General features: G+C 38.6%; 1 protein-coding gene and 1 pseudogene across 1 annotated transcript; one reads left to right on the forward strand and one right to left on the reverse strand.

The window, feature by feature from the left end:
• Nucleotides 1-1,720: 1,720 nt before the first annotated feature.
• On the forward strand, nt 1,721-5,326 carry LOC136279253 (NACHT, LRR and PYD domains-containing protein 14-like). The gene has a single exon (XM_066162865.1). It carries the CDS (start codon nt 1,721-1,723, stop codon nt 5,324-5,326), a length of 3,606 nt encoding a protein of 1,201 aa, XP_066018962.1.
• A 7,672-nt stretch (nt 5,327-12,998) lies between these two features.
• LOC131789013 (uncharacterized) lies at nt 12,999-14,865 on the reverse strand (annotated as a pseudogene).
• Between the last annotated feature and the right edge of the window lie 2,389 nt (nt 14,866-17,254).

Here is a 17,254-nt window from a genome sequence, read left to right on the forward strand (position 1 = left end):
GGCGGTTTCCACGTGGCCTTCGTCACACTCCGCTACTTTTTCTTGCTTTTTCTCGATCTAGAACGATTTTGTCGCTGCGCTTTCCTTCTTCGTGTATTGAATATTAACAAATCTCCTTTTGTTTCGTTTAACACTACGAAATTTACCAAAACAAGGTTGTGTATGTATCCTTAAAGTGTCTCCTGTATTCCGAAAACTAGTCACCAGTCTCCTAAAACAGAAAATGAAGTGTAAACGATACAGTTTCCATGGCAACCGATTAAATCGCTTTCAAAAACTTTGAAAATCCAACAAAATTGCCCGTAAATACGGAAAAAACAAAGTGATATTGATTATACTACGTCTAAAGTTTTTAAAAACGCGGGCACCGTGTGCTATTGGAACAAGTCTTCCGGAATTACAATTTTTTTCTCAAAAGAATATTTGTGATAAAATAGACTTTCATATCGCGCGACAAACTTGGTGATGTAAACAACCCTTATGCATGCTAGTTTAAACGTGGATTACCAAGGCAAAAGTGGCCCCGGTAAAATTCACGAAGTGATTCTCGTCTACTGTAGTGTCACGGTCGGAACTAAAACAATTACATCTTCGGATCCACTGGGAATAATTTGCTGATTCGAAAGGTAAAATGCTCTCCCTTCATAGCGGAAATTTTTTCTTCGAAATTTTCATGATGCGCCGATGACCTTTTTAAGAAACATCTGGAAGGTTGAGCTTTGGTTTTTTTACGCGCCATTCAAAAACGATTGAGAGATGTTTATCGTCTTCTGTAGTACACTACAAAAAAAACTATAGGTAGTTCCGAAAAACGGCGTGATCACCAGCTAATATTCCGCGTAACATCCGAAGCGATTCGAACAAATCGTCACTAAGCGTTGATCGACAGACTTCGTTGTTGGCGAAGAGGTCGTTCGTATTCTGTTGTTATCCTCATTCACTCAACATGACAACAATATGGCTTCGCCTCCGTTGAGGGCTGTAGCCATAATAAAAGAGCTACATTTTGTAGAGAATTCTGAGCTAGATGCTTGCTATCAACAACGAAGGAAAAGTTCGCAGCTATTTAAAGCATATCTTACTCGAATGATGGCAAAACTTTAATGAGAGCTAAGTGTAGTTCAAGTTAGCTGCCGTTAGCAGGTGTTTTTTTAACAATACACGCAATTAATCTATTTATATTCGTCGCTGGTAGTGTCTTTAACCTGACATGAAAACATGTTTTCAGTGTTTCATGCTAAAAGAATAAACTCGAATCGTTGCACTAATAACCAAGGGATAAAAGTCACACACTTTTGAGCTATCTAGGAAATATCTATCAATTTTAAGAAAAGATAAATACCTCAAAGTTCAAATTGTTACAAAGTGAGTCAGAAGTTTTCCAAAACAAATTGTTCGTAAGATAATTGGGATGAATTCTTAAACTAACTAGGCTTGTAGGGGGGTCTTAAACTGCCATGGAAACACCAAAATATCGCTCAAAACTTTGAAGCCACTGTTAATTACTTGACGGTCAAACTACTACCAATAGTTCGGTAAAATTACATAAATGCATCAGAGCTAGATGAAATAACAAACTATGTCTGGACAAATACTAAAGTTCTTGGGGAAGTTTTTGCCCCCTGAAACCTTCAACGGGTACAGTGTTATGGTCTTGCACCTTTACATACTATTCTATGTTGTTTTGTTGTCTATTATTGCCAAGAGACATTCTGACGAAATGGGCACGTTCACCTGTGCTTATGTGGAAAGCAAGGAAAAGGATCCCATCAGAACCGATTGTTTAAACCAATTCAGGGAACAGTACGACCTCAGCATCCCAATATACGCCGTCGCAATACTTCATTTCCTACTGGTCATCATTATTTCAAGACTTTATTCAATGGATGCCAAAACAAGAATGAAAGAGCCTCATTTTGTAGAGAATTCAAAGCTGGACGCTTGCTATCTACAACGAAGGAAAAGTTCGGGGCTATTTGACGCATACCTTACTCAAATGATTTTAAAACTTGTCGTGGGGTTCATATTTTCGGTGCTAGAAATAGTGTATTTTTTACAACATACCGATTTTCCCTTAAATTATGATTGCGAATACCGGAGAACATCTTTGAGTAGCCACGCATCTGTTACTGAAGTGAGCATAGCTACCAGCCCCGAAACACAAAGATACAGCTGCACTTACCAAAAGGATGGGATTAAATCGCTTTTCATCACATTTTTCTGCACTTTGAATATTATATTTTTAGTAACCCTCTCATATGAAATCGTTCATATTTGGGTGCGGGCAACACGAGAAAAGCATTTTAAGGAAGACCTCTTTTTTTCTGCGGTTCACATTCGGTGCGAAGATCCAGTTAAATTATTCATCACAGGCCTCAAGAATAATGTCAGACAATCAAGAAATCTGCTAAGATCTGTCTTTCCTCGGTACGTCGAAGAAGGCCAAAAACCACACGACATTGAACTAGATCAAATACAATACCCAAGAATGGTCCTGTATCCTAAGAAAGTGGATTACTCAACCATAAACGAAAAAAGACAGGACTTATTCAGAGAATTTCTAAAGGAAAGTGGTTCGATTCTAGAAAAACCAGATGACATCTTTACTGCTGCCAAATCTGGCATCATTTTAGTCGTCGGAGGCCCTGGTATTGGAAAATCGGCGTTCTGTGAAAAGTTGCTTTTTGACTGGGCAAATGAGAAGAAATTTAAAAATGGAGAATTGTACTTTGACATTGCATTTCTTTTCAGGTTTAGAAGATTTAATAAAGGTGAGGAGCTCACTCTGCATGAGCTTTTGGCTCGAGCTGAAAACTCAGTCACTGATGATCTTCAGAACTCAGTCGTGACCTACATTCAACAAAATCCTTCTACAGTACTTTTTCTGTTCGATGGGCTGGATGAATTTTCAGATAAAATGGACCTCGTTGATGACAACCATTATAATGCCTACTCTGAAAACGACGCAATGAAGAAAATTCCTTTTCCTGTGTTGTATCGCAAACTAGTTTCAGGGAAGTCACTTCAAGGAGCAACAGTTATAACAACTGTGGGGCTCAACAATTTTTTAAGTTATAGGCGTCTTCCGTTTAATGCAACTTTTGAGATCTTAGAGTGGACGACCGATGAAGTTACGAAATGCGTGGAACGATGTACGAGTCATACGGAGCAAGTAAAGATAGAACTGTTAAAGTTTATCTGCGAAAGTACAATGCTCTTATCACTCTGTCGTATTCCTGCAATCTGTTCAATGGTGTGTTCTTACCTTCAGCAAATGTTACAGTTCAACAGTAAGTTGGATACTATCCCGAATCTCACCAAACTGTACCTTGGAATTTTCAAGATGTTTATCTTACGAAACAGTGCTGAATACCACGACAAAATCCCAAGCTTTAGAGAATTTTCGTCCGAAACTTTCCCTTGTACTTTAAGTAAGAAACTTATCGATCTGGGGAAAGTCGCTTTTCGAGGAATATCGAAAGAAAAAGAAATCTTTATGGAACAAGAGATTAACGGATTGCAAGAAACTGGCTTGCTTCATTCGCTCCAGCAAAACCTCTTTCGATTTGCCCACATTACGATGCAAGAGTTCCTCGCAGCATGGTACATGGTAAAAGGTAAAGACCTAAAATTAAAAGATATAAAAAAGTTCTTTTCTGATAACCTCACGAAAGGGAAATGGCAACGAGTTTTACAGTTCGTTGTTGGACTTCTGAATGACAAAGGCATGCAGGTCAACTTGTTGAAAGACTTGTTTCCCTCTTTGACTGAGATGAAAACTCTGTCAACTGAGGATGCAGACAGCGAGGACTTGAGACAAAGTATGCAGATCTGCTGGCCATTCAAGATGGACCAAACCCTAGCACTGACATGGTGTAAGTTTTTATTAGAGTGTGAACAAATAGACTGTAGAAAAGATTTTTGTGATGTCATAGATCTAAGTGACTCCGGTATCACATACTTGGATTGTAAAACAGTAGTTCTTGCTTCACAATACATTTGTGGAGACAAAGTTTCCCGAATTAGATTAAACGATAATTATATTGGTCGAAGAGGTTATAGAGATATAGGAGAATTAATTCACGCCAGCAAAGATCTGGTGGCATTGGAAATTGATGGAAACAATATAACTGATGATGGTGTGAAATGTTTATGTCTTGCCCTATCCAAATCAGAGTCTAAAATCAAAAAGCTAAGCTTAGGACGAAATAAAATAACTAACAAGAGTGTTCAAAATTTGGTTCAGAATCTCGGAGAATGTGACTTAACTCACTTAAATCTCTCTTGCAACGAGATAACCGATGATGGAGTAACACAATTGGCGAGTTTCCTATCCACAAGTCCGTGTAAATTGAGTCATTTAAATCTTTCCTCCAATTCGATTGGGGAAGAAGGAGTGGACTCATTGTGCAAAGTGCTTATTGAGGGTGAGTGTACACTCAGTTACTTAAATATCGCAAACATTGCACCAATGGCTGATGAAGCCATTCAAAAGTTGTTTGAAACTTTGTCAAAACGTGAGTGCAAATTAAGTCAGTTAAATCTATCGCAAAATAACATAAACGATACACATGTACAGTTCTTCTCTCAAAGCGTTCTTTCAGAAGAGAATTTTACATTGCTTCACTTAAATTTATCACAAAATGAAATAACTGATGTGGGGGTTAAACATTTGTCTGATGCACTATCCGAAAGAAATTGTGCTCTAAAACGATTAAATTTGTCAGGAAACAGTTTAATCACTCACGAAGGAGTAAATAACTTATGTAGAGTATTGCATAACCTAAATCAGTTAGGCCTTGATGGCGTTGGAATAAGATATTTAGGCGTCAAGTACTTGAGTCAAGCAATTCGTCGCAAGAAATGCCAATCACTTCAGCTAGACCTTGGTTCGATTGGAATTACTAAAGAGGGAGTAATTGAAATATCTAGTGCCCTTACTAAACATGACATTGAACTAATGTTAAATTTACATGATAACGAATTAAAAGATTCTGATGTCGAGCAACTGTGGTCCGTATTCACCAGCAAAAAAAACCACATCAAACTTGAGTTAGATCTCTCTAAAAATAGTCTAACAGATAAAAGTATAGACGACTTGTACAAAACATTGAAAGGTAAAGGAGTAAAACGTTGCATAGTACGTAGCTTAAACTTATCACATAATAACCTGACGGACGACAGTGTGAGAAAAATTAGAGAATTACTTAAAAAAATGCCCAAGTGTAAGTTGGATCTAACTGGTAATCAAATAAGTGATAAACATGTGCACAAGTTGACCACAACCCAAGTGACAACAACTTTTGTAGACCTTTCAGAACGATGACACAACTTAAAGTCACGGTAGGAAATTGAATTCAGAGATCAACTTTAAGCGTTATGTAAAACTCGTTGAGAAAAAAACTTATTTAGTGCCTTAAGCGTAAAGGAAAACCTGAGTATCACAGTTAGACCCTCTAAATAAATTATGGCTAGTTGTTACTACGCCTCGTAGCAGTTTAAGGGTTTTAGATCCTTTATCAATTCAAACAAACTCTACCATATCCTCCCTTACAGTACTGTCCCTCCATAACATATCATTAAAGTTGTAAGAGACAAATATAAAGCTAAATGTAAACATTAGAAACACATTTGATTACGTAAGTGCTGACACCAACGAGACAAAAACAGCCCCCAACAGTTCCATCACTGGGGGCTGAAATGGAGAAAAAGTGGTTTCTTTAAATAAGCGACTCATAAAGCCTTGTTAGGAAATAATGTAATGGCAAATAAAATAATTGCACTATCAGATTATTGATACATAGGAAGCATCGGTTAGAAGCCGACAGTCATGGCATTAAATAAGAACATATCATAATACACAATTTTAAGACGATCTGTAGGTATTGAACAGCTAATAAATTGTGTCTATCGTGTACCATTTGTTATTAAGAAATATGTCTCCCTAGACTGGTAGTTTCGATTCAAAGATGAGAAGAGTTATGTTCATACTGTTTCTACAGTGTTTGTCCGTTTCTGGGTGCAAAATGTTTGATTTTTTGAAGGAGTTTTCCAGATCCTTTTAAATCACTCTAATGGAAAAATTGTAAACACTAAAACTGATAAAATGTCTTCTCATTTGCTAAATTCGTCCTGGTAATGAGGAGGTGCGCCTCTTACTTCACGTACGAGATGTTTGTGTTCTGAAGCATGGCAGTCATGAATCTCGGTCCTGAATGATTGAGGAGAGTTTTGAATCCTCCCCCATCCTCTCCCGTAGGGAAAAGCAATGGTTTCCATAATAAGGACTTGATCTTATTCCCCTTAGCTTAGCCCTCCATTGGGCTCCATGTCTGGACGAGGTAGCCGTGGTTATTTTAATGTTTTACCCTTTGATTACCACAATAAAAAATAGGCAGTTAAAACTGCATGTTGCTACTGATATAGCACAGTTTTCATTGCATTGAAAAGAATCAGAGGTTGCATGATAATGCTATAAGGTAGCTATACAGAAGATTTGTCTCGCATGCAAAACAGAAAACCTGCCGCTTCCCAATACTTATAAGCGCCCTGCCGCTCAAGAGAAAAATAATTAAAGAACATAGTGAATAATTGAAACTCAACCACTAATTAAATGGTAAAAAATAATAATGCAAATAATAACAATAATAATAACTATGATAATAATGGTGATAACAAATGTAACTGTAATGATAACTTATAGGGGCTAGCTCAAGAACCTCACTGTTCCTCTGTCGATCTGTCATCTAGGCTCCAACAATGATTAAACTGGCCCTCTTTTAATTTTGATTCCTTCATGCTAATTTCTTATTTCATTGTAATTCCATTTTTGTGAGACTTCCGCCATTCTGCCATTCCACCGTTCTGCTTTCCTCCGTTCTGCCATTCCTCCGTTCTACCATTTCTCCGTTCTGCCATTCCTCCGTTCTGCCGTTCTACAATTCTGTCATTCGATCGAATGGCGTCACTCTGCTAAATGCGAAGATCCAGTTAAATTATTCATCACAGGCCTCAAGAATAATGTCAGACAATCAAGAAATCTGCTAAGATCTGTCTTTCCTCGGTACGTCGAAGAAGGCCAAAAACCACACGACATTGAACTAGATCAAATACAATACCCAAGAATGGTCCTGTATCCTAAGAAAGTGGATTACTCAACCATAAACGAAAAAAGACAGGACTTATTCAGAGAATTTCTAAAGGAAAGTGGTTCGATTCTAGAAAAACCAGATGACATCTTTACTGCTGCCAAATCTGGCATCATTTTAGTCGTCGGAGGCCCTGGTATTGGAAAATCGGCGTTCTGTGAAAAGTTGCTTTTTGACTGGGCAAATGAGAAGAAATTTAAAAATGGAGAATTGTACTTTGACATTGCATTTCTTTTCAGGTTTAGAAGATTTAATAAAGGTGAGGAGCTCACTCTGCATGAGCTTTTGGCTCGAGCTGAAAACTCAGTCACTGATGATCTTCAGAACTCAGTCGTGACCTACATTCAACAAAATCCTTCTACAGTACTTTTTCTGTTCGATGGGCTGGATGAATTTTCAGATAAAATGGACCTCGTTGATGACAACCATTATAATGCCTACTCTGAAAACGACGCAATGAAGAAAATTCCTTTTCCTGTGTTGTATCGCAAACTAGTTTCAGGGAAGTCACTTCAAGGAGCAACAGTTATAACAACTGTGGGGCTCAACAATTTTTTAAGTTATAGGCGTCTTCCGTTTAATGCAACTTTTGAGATCTTAGAGTGGACGACCGATGAAGTTACGAAATGCGTGGAACGATGTACGAGTCATACGGAGCAAGTAAAGATAGAACTGTTAAAGTTTATCTGCGAAAGTACAATGCTCTTATCACTCTGTCGTATTCCTGCAATCTGTTCAATGGTGTGTTCTTACCTTCAGCAAATGTTACAGTTCAACAGTAAGTTGGATACTATCCCGAATCTCACCAAACTGTACCTTGGAATTTTCAAGATGTTTATCTTACGAAACAGTGCTGAATACCACGACAAAATCCCAAGCTTTAGAGAATTTTCGTTCGAAACTTTTCCTTATTCTTAAAGTAAGAAACTTATCGATCTGGGGAAAGTCGCTTTTCGAGGAATATCGAAAGGAAAAGAAATCTTTATGGAACAAGAGATTAACGGATTGCAAGAAATTGGCTTGCTTCATTCGCTCCAGCAAAACCTCTTTCGATTTGCCCACATTACGATGCAAGAGTTCCTCGCAGCATGGTACATGGTAAAAGGTAAAGACCTAAAATTAAAAGATATAAAAAAGTTCTTTTCTGATAACCTCACGAAAGGGAAATGGCAACGAGTTTTACAGTTTGTTGTTGGACTTCTAGATGACAAAGGCATGCAGGTCAACTTGTTGAAAGACTTGTTTCCCTCTTTGACTGAGATGAAAACTCCGTCAACTGAGGATGCAGACAGCGAGGACTCGGGACAACGTATGCGGATCTGCTGGCCATTCAAGATGAACCAAAACGTAGCATTGACATGGTGTAAGTATTTATTAGAGTGTAAACAAATAGAGTTTACAAAAATTTTCTGCGATGTCATAGATCTAAGCGATGATGATGATGGAGTAACACGATTGGCGAGTTTCCTATGTACAAGTCCGTGTAAATTGAGTCATTTAAATCTTTCTTCCAATTCCATTAAGGAAAAGGAGTAGAAACATTGTGAAAAGCGCTTATCAAGGATAAGTGCACGCTAAAATACTTAAATCTCGCAAACATTGCACCAATAGCCGATAGAGCCATTCAAAAATTGTTTGAAACTTTGTCAGAACGTGAGTGTAAGTTACGTCAGTTAAATCTTTCCCAGAATAACTTAAACGATACACATGTACAGTTCTTCTCGCAAAGCTCATTACTTCAGTTAAATTTATCACAAAATGAAATAACTGAGGACGGGGTTAAATATTTTTGTCGTGCACTATCCGAAAGAAATTGTGCTCTAAAACGGTTAAATTTGTCAAGAAACGGTTCAATCACTCACAAAGGAGTTCAAAACTTATGCAAAGTATTGCATAAACTAAATCAGTTAGGCCTTGATGGCATTGGAATAGGGTATTTAGGCGTCAAGCACATGAATGAAGCAGTTCCTCGCGGGAAATGGCCATCACTTCAGCTAGACCTTGGTTCAATTGTTATAACTAAAAAGGGAGTAATAGAAATATCTAATGCTCTTGTTGGACGTGACAATGAACCGGTGTTAAATTTACACGACAATGAATAAAAAGATTCTCATGTCGAGAAACTAAGGTCCGCATTCGCCAGCGAAAACCCGAACATGAAACTTAAGTTAGATCTCTCCAAAAATAGGCTAACAGATGAAAGTATACGCGACTTGATCAAAACATTGAAAGGTAAAGGAGTAAAACGTTGCATAGTACGTTGCTTAAACTTATCACATAATAACCTGACGGACAAGAGTGTGCGCAAAATTTGAGAATTACGTACAAAAATGCCCAAGTGTAAGTTGGATCTAACTGGTAATCAAATAAGTGATAAATACGTGCACGTGTTGACCACAACCCAATTGAAAACAACTTTTGTATACCTTTCAAAATAATCAGACGATATAAAGACATGGTAGAAAATTGAATTCAGTGATCAACCTTAAGAACGAGTCTCTGTAAGAATCAAACAACAAATGAAAATTTTCAATCCCCCTTCAAATTTTGCATGCAGTTAGGTTCCCCGGCGGGGATGCACAAAAATGCCTTTTTTTAGAGGTTGCAACACTTTTGTTGCCATGGTAATAATGGATGACTGTTCTTGGCGAAAGGCCGTACTTACAAAACAAAAATTTGCCTAAAAAGTGTAAAATGTAAATCTCTCAATCTCACGTCCATTTGAACGATACAACGTAACACTTACAGCACACTTAGTGATATTGTTCATCTTTATTGTGGTGCATTCAATTTTTCATGAAAGTTAATGTAAATATAGGAATCGATGATTTATCAAGGTACACTTTCGGCCATTTTGGCTAAAGAGTAAAAGAATTAAAATATTTTTCTAAATTTCTCTAAAAGCACACCGATCCTGGAACTAAGACTAACCTCCTAGTTAGTACTAGTGTTCTAGTTGCTAATTCTGTAAAAATCTCTGCGGGCCAGTCGCTACTTTTTATAAGGGCAGTTCACGAACTGACCTCAAAAGTCTATTGTTGCATATTTTGGTTATGTTTACATTTTTGAGTTGCCTGTCGCTATGGACTCAATACTGTCTCTCCATTTGTTTCACCATTTGCCACTGTAGTTCTTAAAGCAAAATATTGCCGCTTTTATTCTTTTTTGCCTTAATGTATTTGATAACACTGGCTTTAGTAACAGGCCTATATTACAATGGATCCAACACCTTTTTCGATAGTATTGTTACCCCGAGTTGAACTCCATGCTGGGGCTGCGCTTTGTATATATCCAACTGAAGTGCCTCATGCCAGTTGGGATTTTTAAACTTTATGTTTATTAACATTTTTTTTTCTTATTGGCCCTAAAATACCCCATCGGGGGAGTTACAAGACCTTCCTTAGTATGAAATTCTCAGACTTCCAAGAACACTATAATAACAGGAAATGAACCTAAAAATTCTCTGAGAGACTTAGCGAACTTCGCTAAACACGTACGTCCAAAGAGCTTTATCTTCTTCGCGAACTTCGCACTCCGCAAAACTGTTTCATTAAAAGAATAATTAACACGAAACATGAATATCCCAGAGGACGCGATATATTTCTAATAGTCACGCGCAGCTGAACTTGACAAGAGCACGTGCACCAACGTGACGCCCTTCAAAAGTAAAGCTACTAGCAAATAACACAATAGACACGATAGTCAAGGTTCTTATGGTCAGTTATCCACAGTGAAACGTTCATTAACAATCTGGATAGCATACATCTGCAACCTGTCAGCGGTACCACTACAGGTTAAACAAAAACAGTTGCAACAATGGAGATATGTTCCTTTACATCTCCTTTGCAAACCTGCTCAGAGCAGTTATTATTTCTTGGCAACTGCCATCGAGATATCACGAGCTATCTCAGGACATATGGACTGAGCAAATCTCAAGGGGACATCGAGGACGAAGTGGACTTAATACTTTGTAGAGCAAGTGGGTCAAATCAATATTTACTCCTTTGCCTTTTGAAAGGAACAATAAAAAGTATGAAGCGAAAACCAAGCTTACCAAGTTAGTTCTGGGAAAATCTTCCTTTGGGAGGAATTTCACGAAGGTAAGTACATTCACATCATAAGCAGGATTTTTTATTTCTTCTTCTTTTATATCACTTATCCGTTTGAAAGTACCATAGGTGTAAAAGACCAATAACACTTGTTTCACCATACCCTTTCTACAGGCCCATTTTATTACTGACTCTCTTGTTATTGAACGAGTATTGTCCCTTGTTGCTTAGAGATCACATGCAGAAATGAGTGGCTGCAAATGAAAGACTCTTTCATTTGCACTTGAAGTTCTACCATGCTGTAAGAAAAAAAGACTTTCGACATACCTTATACCTTGTTAGAAAGTACTACAGGTCTGCTAAGTTAGGGTTCGAGAATACTTCAGCTTTTGAAAAGTTAAGCATGCACTTTCAAGTTTAACCACTCTCTGTAAAACGATTCGCTACTAAAATGAAAAATCTATCAACCGATATACGTCTGTTCTGTGCGTCGATCTGCCGTGCCAGAGGAAATAGATTTCCCATGGCTAGAGAACGCGTCCTTTGAATTTGGCGACTTTGTGCCTGTCTTTAAAAATGCAGCTCGCGTGGGGCAGACAAACAATGACACTGATGAGGCAAATGAAGTTACCGTGGCAGGAAATGAGGCGTCAGATTTGAGTGATCCAACAAGCTCTGATTCCGCTTCCCCACTCGAAGATTGTACTGAAGCTTCTATGCTGAAAAAATTTTCTTGTCCCGAAGAAGGGTGTATAAAATATTTTGTACGTTACTCTTCCCTGCAGAAACTTTGTATTTTTGGCGCATATAAGATCGTTGGAAAAAATTACTTTGCAAGACAGGGCAAAATTGTTGTATGGACAGCGTCTAGAAGAGGGCCAAACCAAACACCTTTCCTGTGTTCAGGTACACGGTAGCCCGTCGTCACCTTTGCTAGACATGGGCTGGGCGTTAAAATCAAAGGCAAAGGTAGTTAGTTTCATTGAAAAGCAAAAATCGTATCTTGAAAACAGATTTTTACACGGAGAGAAGTTAGGGAAAAAGGAAAGTGGAGAGGCTGTAGCTAAAGATATGAGAAAAGCCAGAGATGCAAAAAATGAGCGGTTGTTGAGAAGAATTCTTGACCCCGCAACAAATTAACTCGTACTTTTCTCGCTTTGCGGCCAAACGAAGGCAGTTCAGTGAATCGGAAATTGACGCAGTTCAATTAGAGAATGCTGTAAAGGAAGTTACCGAAGATGTCATAATTGCCCTACAACAAGAATCAAATAAGTTCGATCATCCAATCGTGTTCAAAGAGTTCAAACTATGTGAGATGTCGAAGGATGAACTGTCCACGCTACGTTTGACAACGCTCAAGGTAATCTCTGAAGAATTCGACTTGAAAGTCTCAGGACGGCGAAAGGGGCCCTATGTTGTTTCTTTTGTTAACAGCTGTGCTTGCAAAGCTACGTAAGAGCTGCAACTCAAAGTAAAAGTATCACTACCGTCGTACACATGGACTGCGTGGAGCACATATTGAGTCGATTGTAATATAGGCCTGTTACTAAAGCCGGTCTTATCAAATACATTAAGGCAAAAAAGAATAAAAGCGGCAATATTTTGCTTTAAGAACTACAGTGGCAAATGGTGAAAACAAATGGAGAGACAGTATTGAGTCCATAGTGACAGACATATTCTCTAAATCAAATCCGCTGACCAAACGTGGTTTCTACTTTCGTCAAGGGTAAGTGGTTTTCAGGATCAACCGCCCATTTAAAAAAGGTGATTTTTGCTTTTTCGTTCAGTTACTTACCAGAACTTAGTTTGTATCTTTCGAGATAATATCTGGGGTGGGAAACGAAGCTTGAATCCTACCATGAAATGCTCGTAAACATTTCATGCTAAGTCGCTGGCTCATCATTGAAGTAGCTGCCACTTGTAGTTGCTTACAAACTGAACATGACGTCGATCCTTCAAGAAGTGCAAACTTTTGGAAAAGTGACTTTGCTCTCGAAATCAAGTCATCGCTGCTTTTAAATTCAGCGAAATGCTTCTTCAGCTCCTTCTGAAACGATGCATCTTCGTGCGGCTCAAGAGCAGTCATGGGCAGTGTTATTCCTTCACTTGTTCCAACCTCTGCACTGACCATAACTTCTGTGTCTTCAGAGAGACTACTCAACAACAAAGATTTTACATTCGAACACTGAAAGATGCCAAGGAAAAACTTTGAAACTTGACTCGGAATCTCGGAAAAAATTCCAGGCGGATGAATGGAAACGGAACACGAGGCGATTATCTCAGCAAACAATGTATTTTCTTGAATGAAAGTGATCCTCGCAGTGATGTGCACTACTTAGGCAGTAGTGAAAATAAGGCCTGAAAAAAATTCAGGCCTGTACGGGATTTGAACCCATGACCTTTGCGATACCGGTGCAGCGCTCTACCAACGGAGCTAACAAGCCAACTGGGAGCTGGTCATGATGGTGGTTCTAAATAAACCCGTGAAGTGATGAATAGACGGTTAAGAATATATGAAAGTCATATATTTGAACTGCGGATAAAGACGTGAATGAAACAACTCCTAACACTTCGCGCGACTCACTCACAAGGACTTTCATCTCTTCTGGGCCATCTATGCATTTCTGCATTTTTCTAATTTCCTTTTTCTTTATTTTGGAAATAATTTCCTGTGCTTCAGGCGTCATTCCGTTTTCTATTTTTGCCAAAAGTTCTTTCTTCCATTCACACGAAGGAAGTACTTCGCAGAGGTCAAATCGGTTTCCAGGGTTTTTAGAAGGTTATGATGTTCTCTTTGAAGTTCCAGTAGATATTGACTTTCTACACCTTGGCAATGCAGAAGCATCACAGTGAAAATATCCAGGTAGCCAACCTCGAATGGTTTGGAATAGGCAACAATACACAGTGTAAGTGCGTTGCCGTGGTCTTTAGTTATTGCAGAAGTTTTGAAAAGGGCCTTTAAGTGGGAATGTTCGTCACCCGTCGTTCTGGCAAGAACTTCGTCAGACAATAGAAGTTTACCTGCAAATCCTGGACAAATAATTTCAACAACACTGGGATCATTAACAAGATTGAGTGCTGCTATTTCATTGATTTTTTTGGCAAGTTCAGGCACCATAAAACCACTTTCTTCAGGATTCCCGTCTTCGGTTTCGAAGATAACCTCGCCCGCTGCTAATTCCAAGCTTAATTCGCACGGCTCAAACATGTCTTGAACCTTAGCTACACGCTCGGCAAACGAAACATCCTTGCTTAAGTTGCTAAACTTTGCTCTTCTTTCATAGATTTTCATATCGTTTTCGGCGATGAGAAAGCATTTCTTTTTTTTAACTGTGACTTTGAAAATCCTAGGAAGCAGTACTGTGAACCGTTGTACTCGACATTCCTAAGTAATATTTCACCAACTTTGTTCTTACAATAAGACGAAAACTCAAGCATTAAGAGCTTCTCCATACAGTTTTCTTTCCATCTTTTCCTTGCCGCCTATTTCCTTCGGAGAGAAGCTGATCAATCATTAAACAGTTCTTCAATTGTTCCGCTTCTTGTTGGAATAGCCAACATTCCTGGTCACCTTCCCCAGGCTCAATGATAACGTGAATTACGTAAAGTTTCTCATCTGACGGACACACCGCTGGTTCAGTACATGGAATACGGAGAGGCCTTGCCATATCACGGCTTATTTCAAGGATCACCCGATGGAGGAAAGTCAAACCTCAGCCAAACTTGAAAGCAAAAATTAATGCCCTCCTTGCCTTTTAAAAGACTACCTATTCGTGGTTTGTTTGAATTTTTCCAGAGATATTTCGCTGATATTTGATCAGACTGAGTGAGTTTATTATCAACCAAACTGAACTGTACAATGACAGTGAAGTAATTAGTTACTTTGTAATTGTGACGTAACATAAGTGACTGACGGGCGTATAGATGGCCATGACAAATTTAGCGTAGCATCACGGAATGATCAAGCAGTCGATGAATCACAGCCCAAAGGATTTAGAAGTGACATCAAGGAAGTTTGAGTCATTCAGTCACACTTTACTGATGTCAAATCAACTTTGCGACGAATGAAATGACAAATTCCGCGTAAGGTAAAAGCGATCAAGTATGGTTTTAAGATGTTCTGGAACTGACTCGTATAAGGAAATGAACGATAAAATTTAAACGACAAAGGTGTTAATCTGATTGGCTCTAATTGGTGCGATTTATTCACGAATCGCACCATTTTTTGCTTTAAGTCGCATCATTTTCCCAGCCAATGAGGAAGCTACACTGAAAACAAAACACCCAATCAGATTTAAAGGCTTGCTTAAAGTAACCAATGTAATTGCAGGAAAATGATTGACAAAGAGTATCATTTGACAAATTTTGCAACCTTTGTTTCCAAAACTCTTGGATGAATTTAATTTCATTCTAGCTCAGTACTGCATCAATAAAATATTTGAACTGGCTAAGTCTTGTACTTGGGCGATTTCAAAATGGATGTAATAAAGTGGTAATTGAACTGAGTGGAGTGCAATTTGAGCTGAAATCATACCTGTGATTTCAAATCTAACTCGCGCTGTGCGCTCGTTCCATTTTGAAATCACACGTATGATTTCAGCCCAAATTGCACTCCACTCAGTTCAATTACCATCATAAATTAGTTTGGCTAATCAATGTACTCGAATTCGATTCCGCCTTCAAAATTGCATACAGATTTTCTCTACTTTTGTTTCTCTGATTACACTTCAAAAGTGAAAATTATAGATCTATCATCAGATTTGGCATGGCAAGGGAATTATTTCCATTCCTTTCTGCCTTTGGTCGCAGTAACAATGTTATATTCGTCGAGTGGCAAAATTTCTTCCATAACTTTTGGTACATCAGCTAAGCCACTTGTATGGAAGGAAGATGGAGGAGTATTAAAGCTGACATCGACAGGCTTTGCATACAATTTACCAAAGCTGTTCATAAAGCTATTCAATATTGACCGAGCAGTGAGTCGATACGTCAATGATGTTGTTTGACATCTTAATACTTCTACTTACGTTCTCGTGTCCTTGTCACATGTCTTCCAAATTTCCTTTGTTGGTAGAATGCAACGAACAAGACCGACGCAGCGAACCAATTCCGCTCAGCTTTATATAAAGTATATAAATAGAGACTCAAGTTCGGGGGAGTCCCCAAACTACATTTGGAAATTACTCGAACATACTTTTCTTATCTATGGCCAAGGGCCCAGTTTATGACTCCTCTGTCAGTGTCCCCAAACTACATTTGGAAATTACTCGAACATACTTTTCTTATCTATGGCCAAAGGCCCAGTTTATGACCCCTCTGTCAGTGTCTTGTCATTACGACAGCATGTTCAGGATTTATGGCAAAAGCTCGTTAACATCGATTGAAGCTTCGTAGCTGGAGGGAATGCAACAAAAGTCCCCAAATTCCTTGAAAAATAAAATAAATTTCTGAGAAAAAGAGCTAGTTGACCCGACATATATCATGATATAGTTGCATGACAACGCAACTAAAAAGCAGTCGGTTTCGTAGACAGGCAGCGATGAACCGTCAACAAAGTTAGGGAGGTGATAGTAAGGAATTTTCCAAATGTTTATTTTTTTTTCTGGAGGTAACCTCTGACGAGATTTCTTTCCTCGCGGGAGAAAGTTTGGATTTCTGTATATAAAACATAATATTTTTCCTAGCTGAATAAGTTTCTGTTTTTTTCAGTTACCATTCACTTCCCCAACCACCACCCCCTCAAGTAGAAATTTTCCACGGGTCCTTTCCTGAGGTCGATATTGAGGAAAAATATCCCCGCCAAAAAGCTTCAGAGCTTTTTGTAAAGTATGCGTCGTTATTCGGTTCGACGTGTACCGAATGCGAATTTCTCAAGGAGGCTCTTCTCAAGACTTTGGCTGGAGCGAGCGTTACGATCAAGTTAAAAAACAATTGAGGCAGCTTGAAGAAGCGTACAACATAGAGATACAGGAACTCACAAACTGTTCGCGTTCAACCCCCCTCCCCTCTTCATTGGACAAGATAAAGACCAGTTTAATCCACTGGCGAGATTCTCTG

This window comes from Pocillopora verrucosa, chromosome 2, assembly GCF_036669915.1.
Source record: "Pocillopora verrucosa isolate sample1 chromosome 2, ASM3666991v2, whole genome shotgun sequence".
Lineage (NCBI taxonomy): Eukaryota > Metazoa > Cnidaria > Anthozoa > Scleractinia > Pocilloporidae > Pocillopora > Pocillopora verrucosa.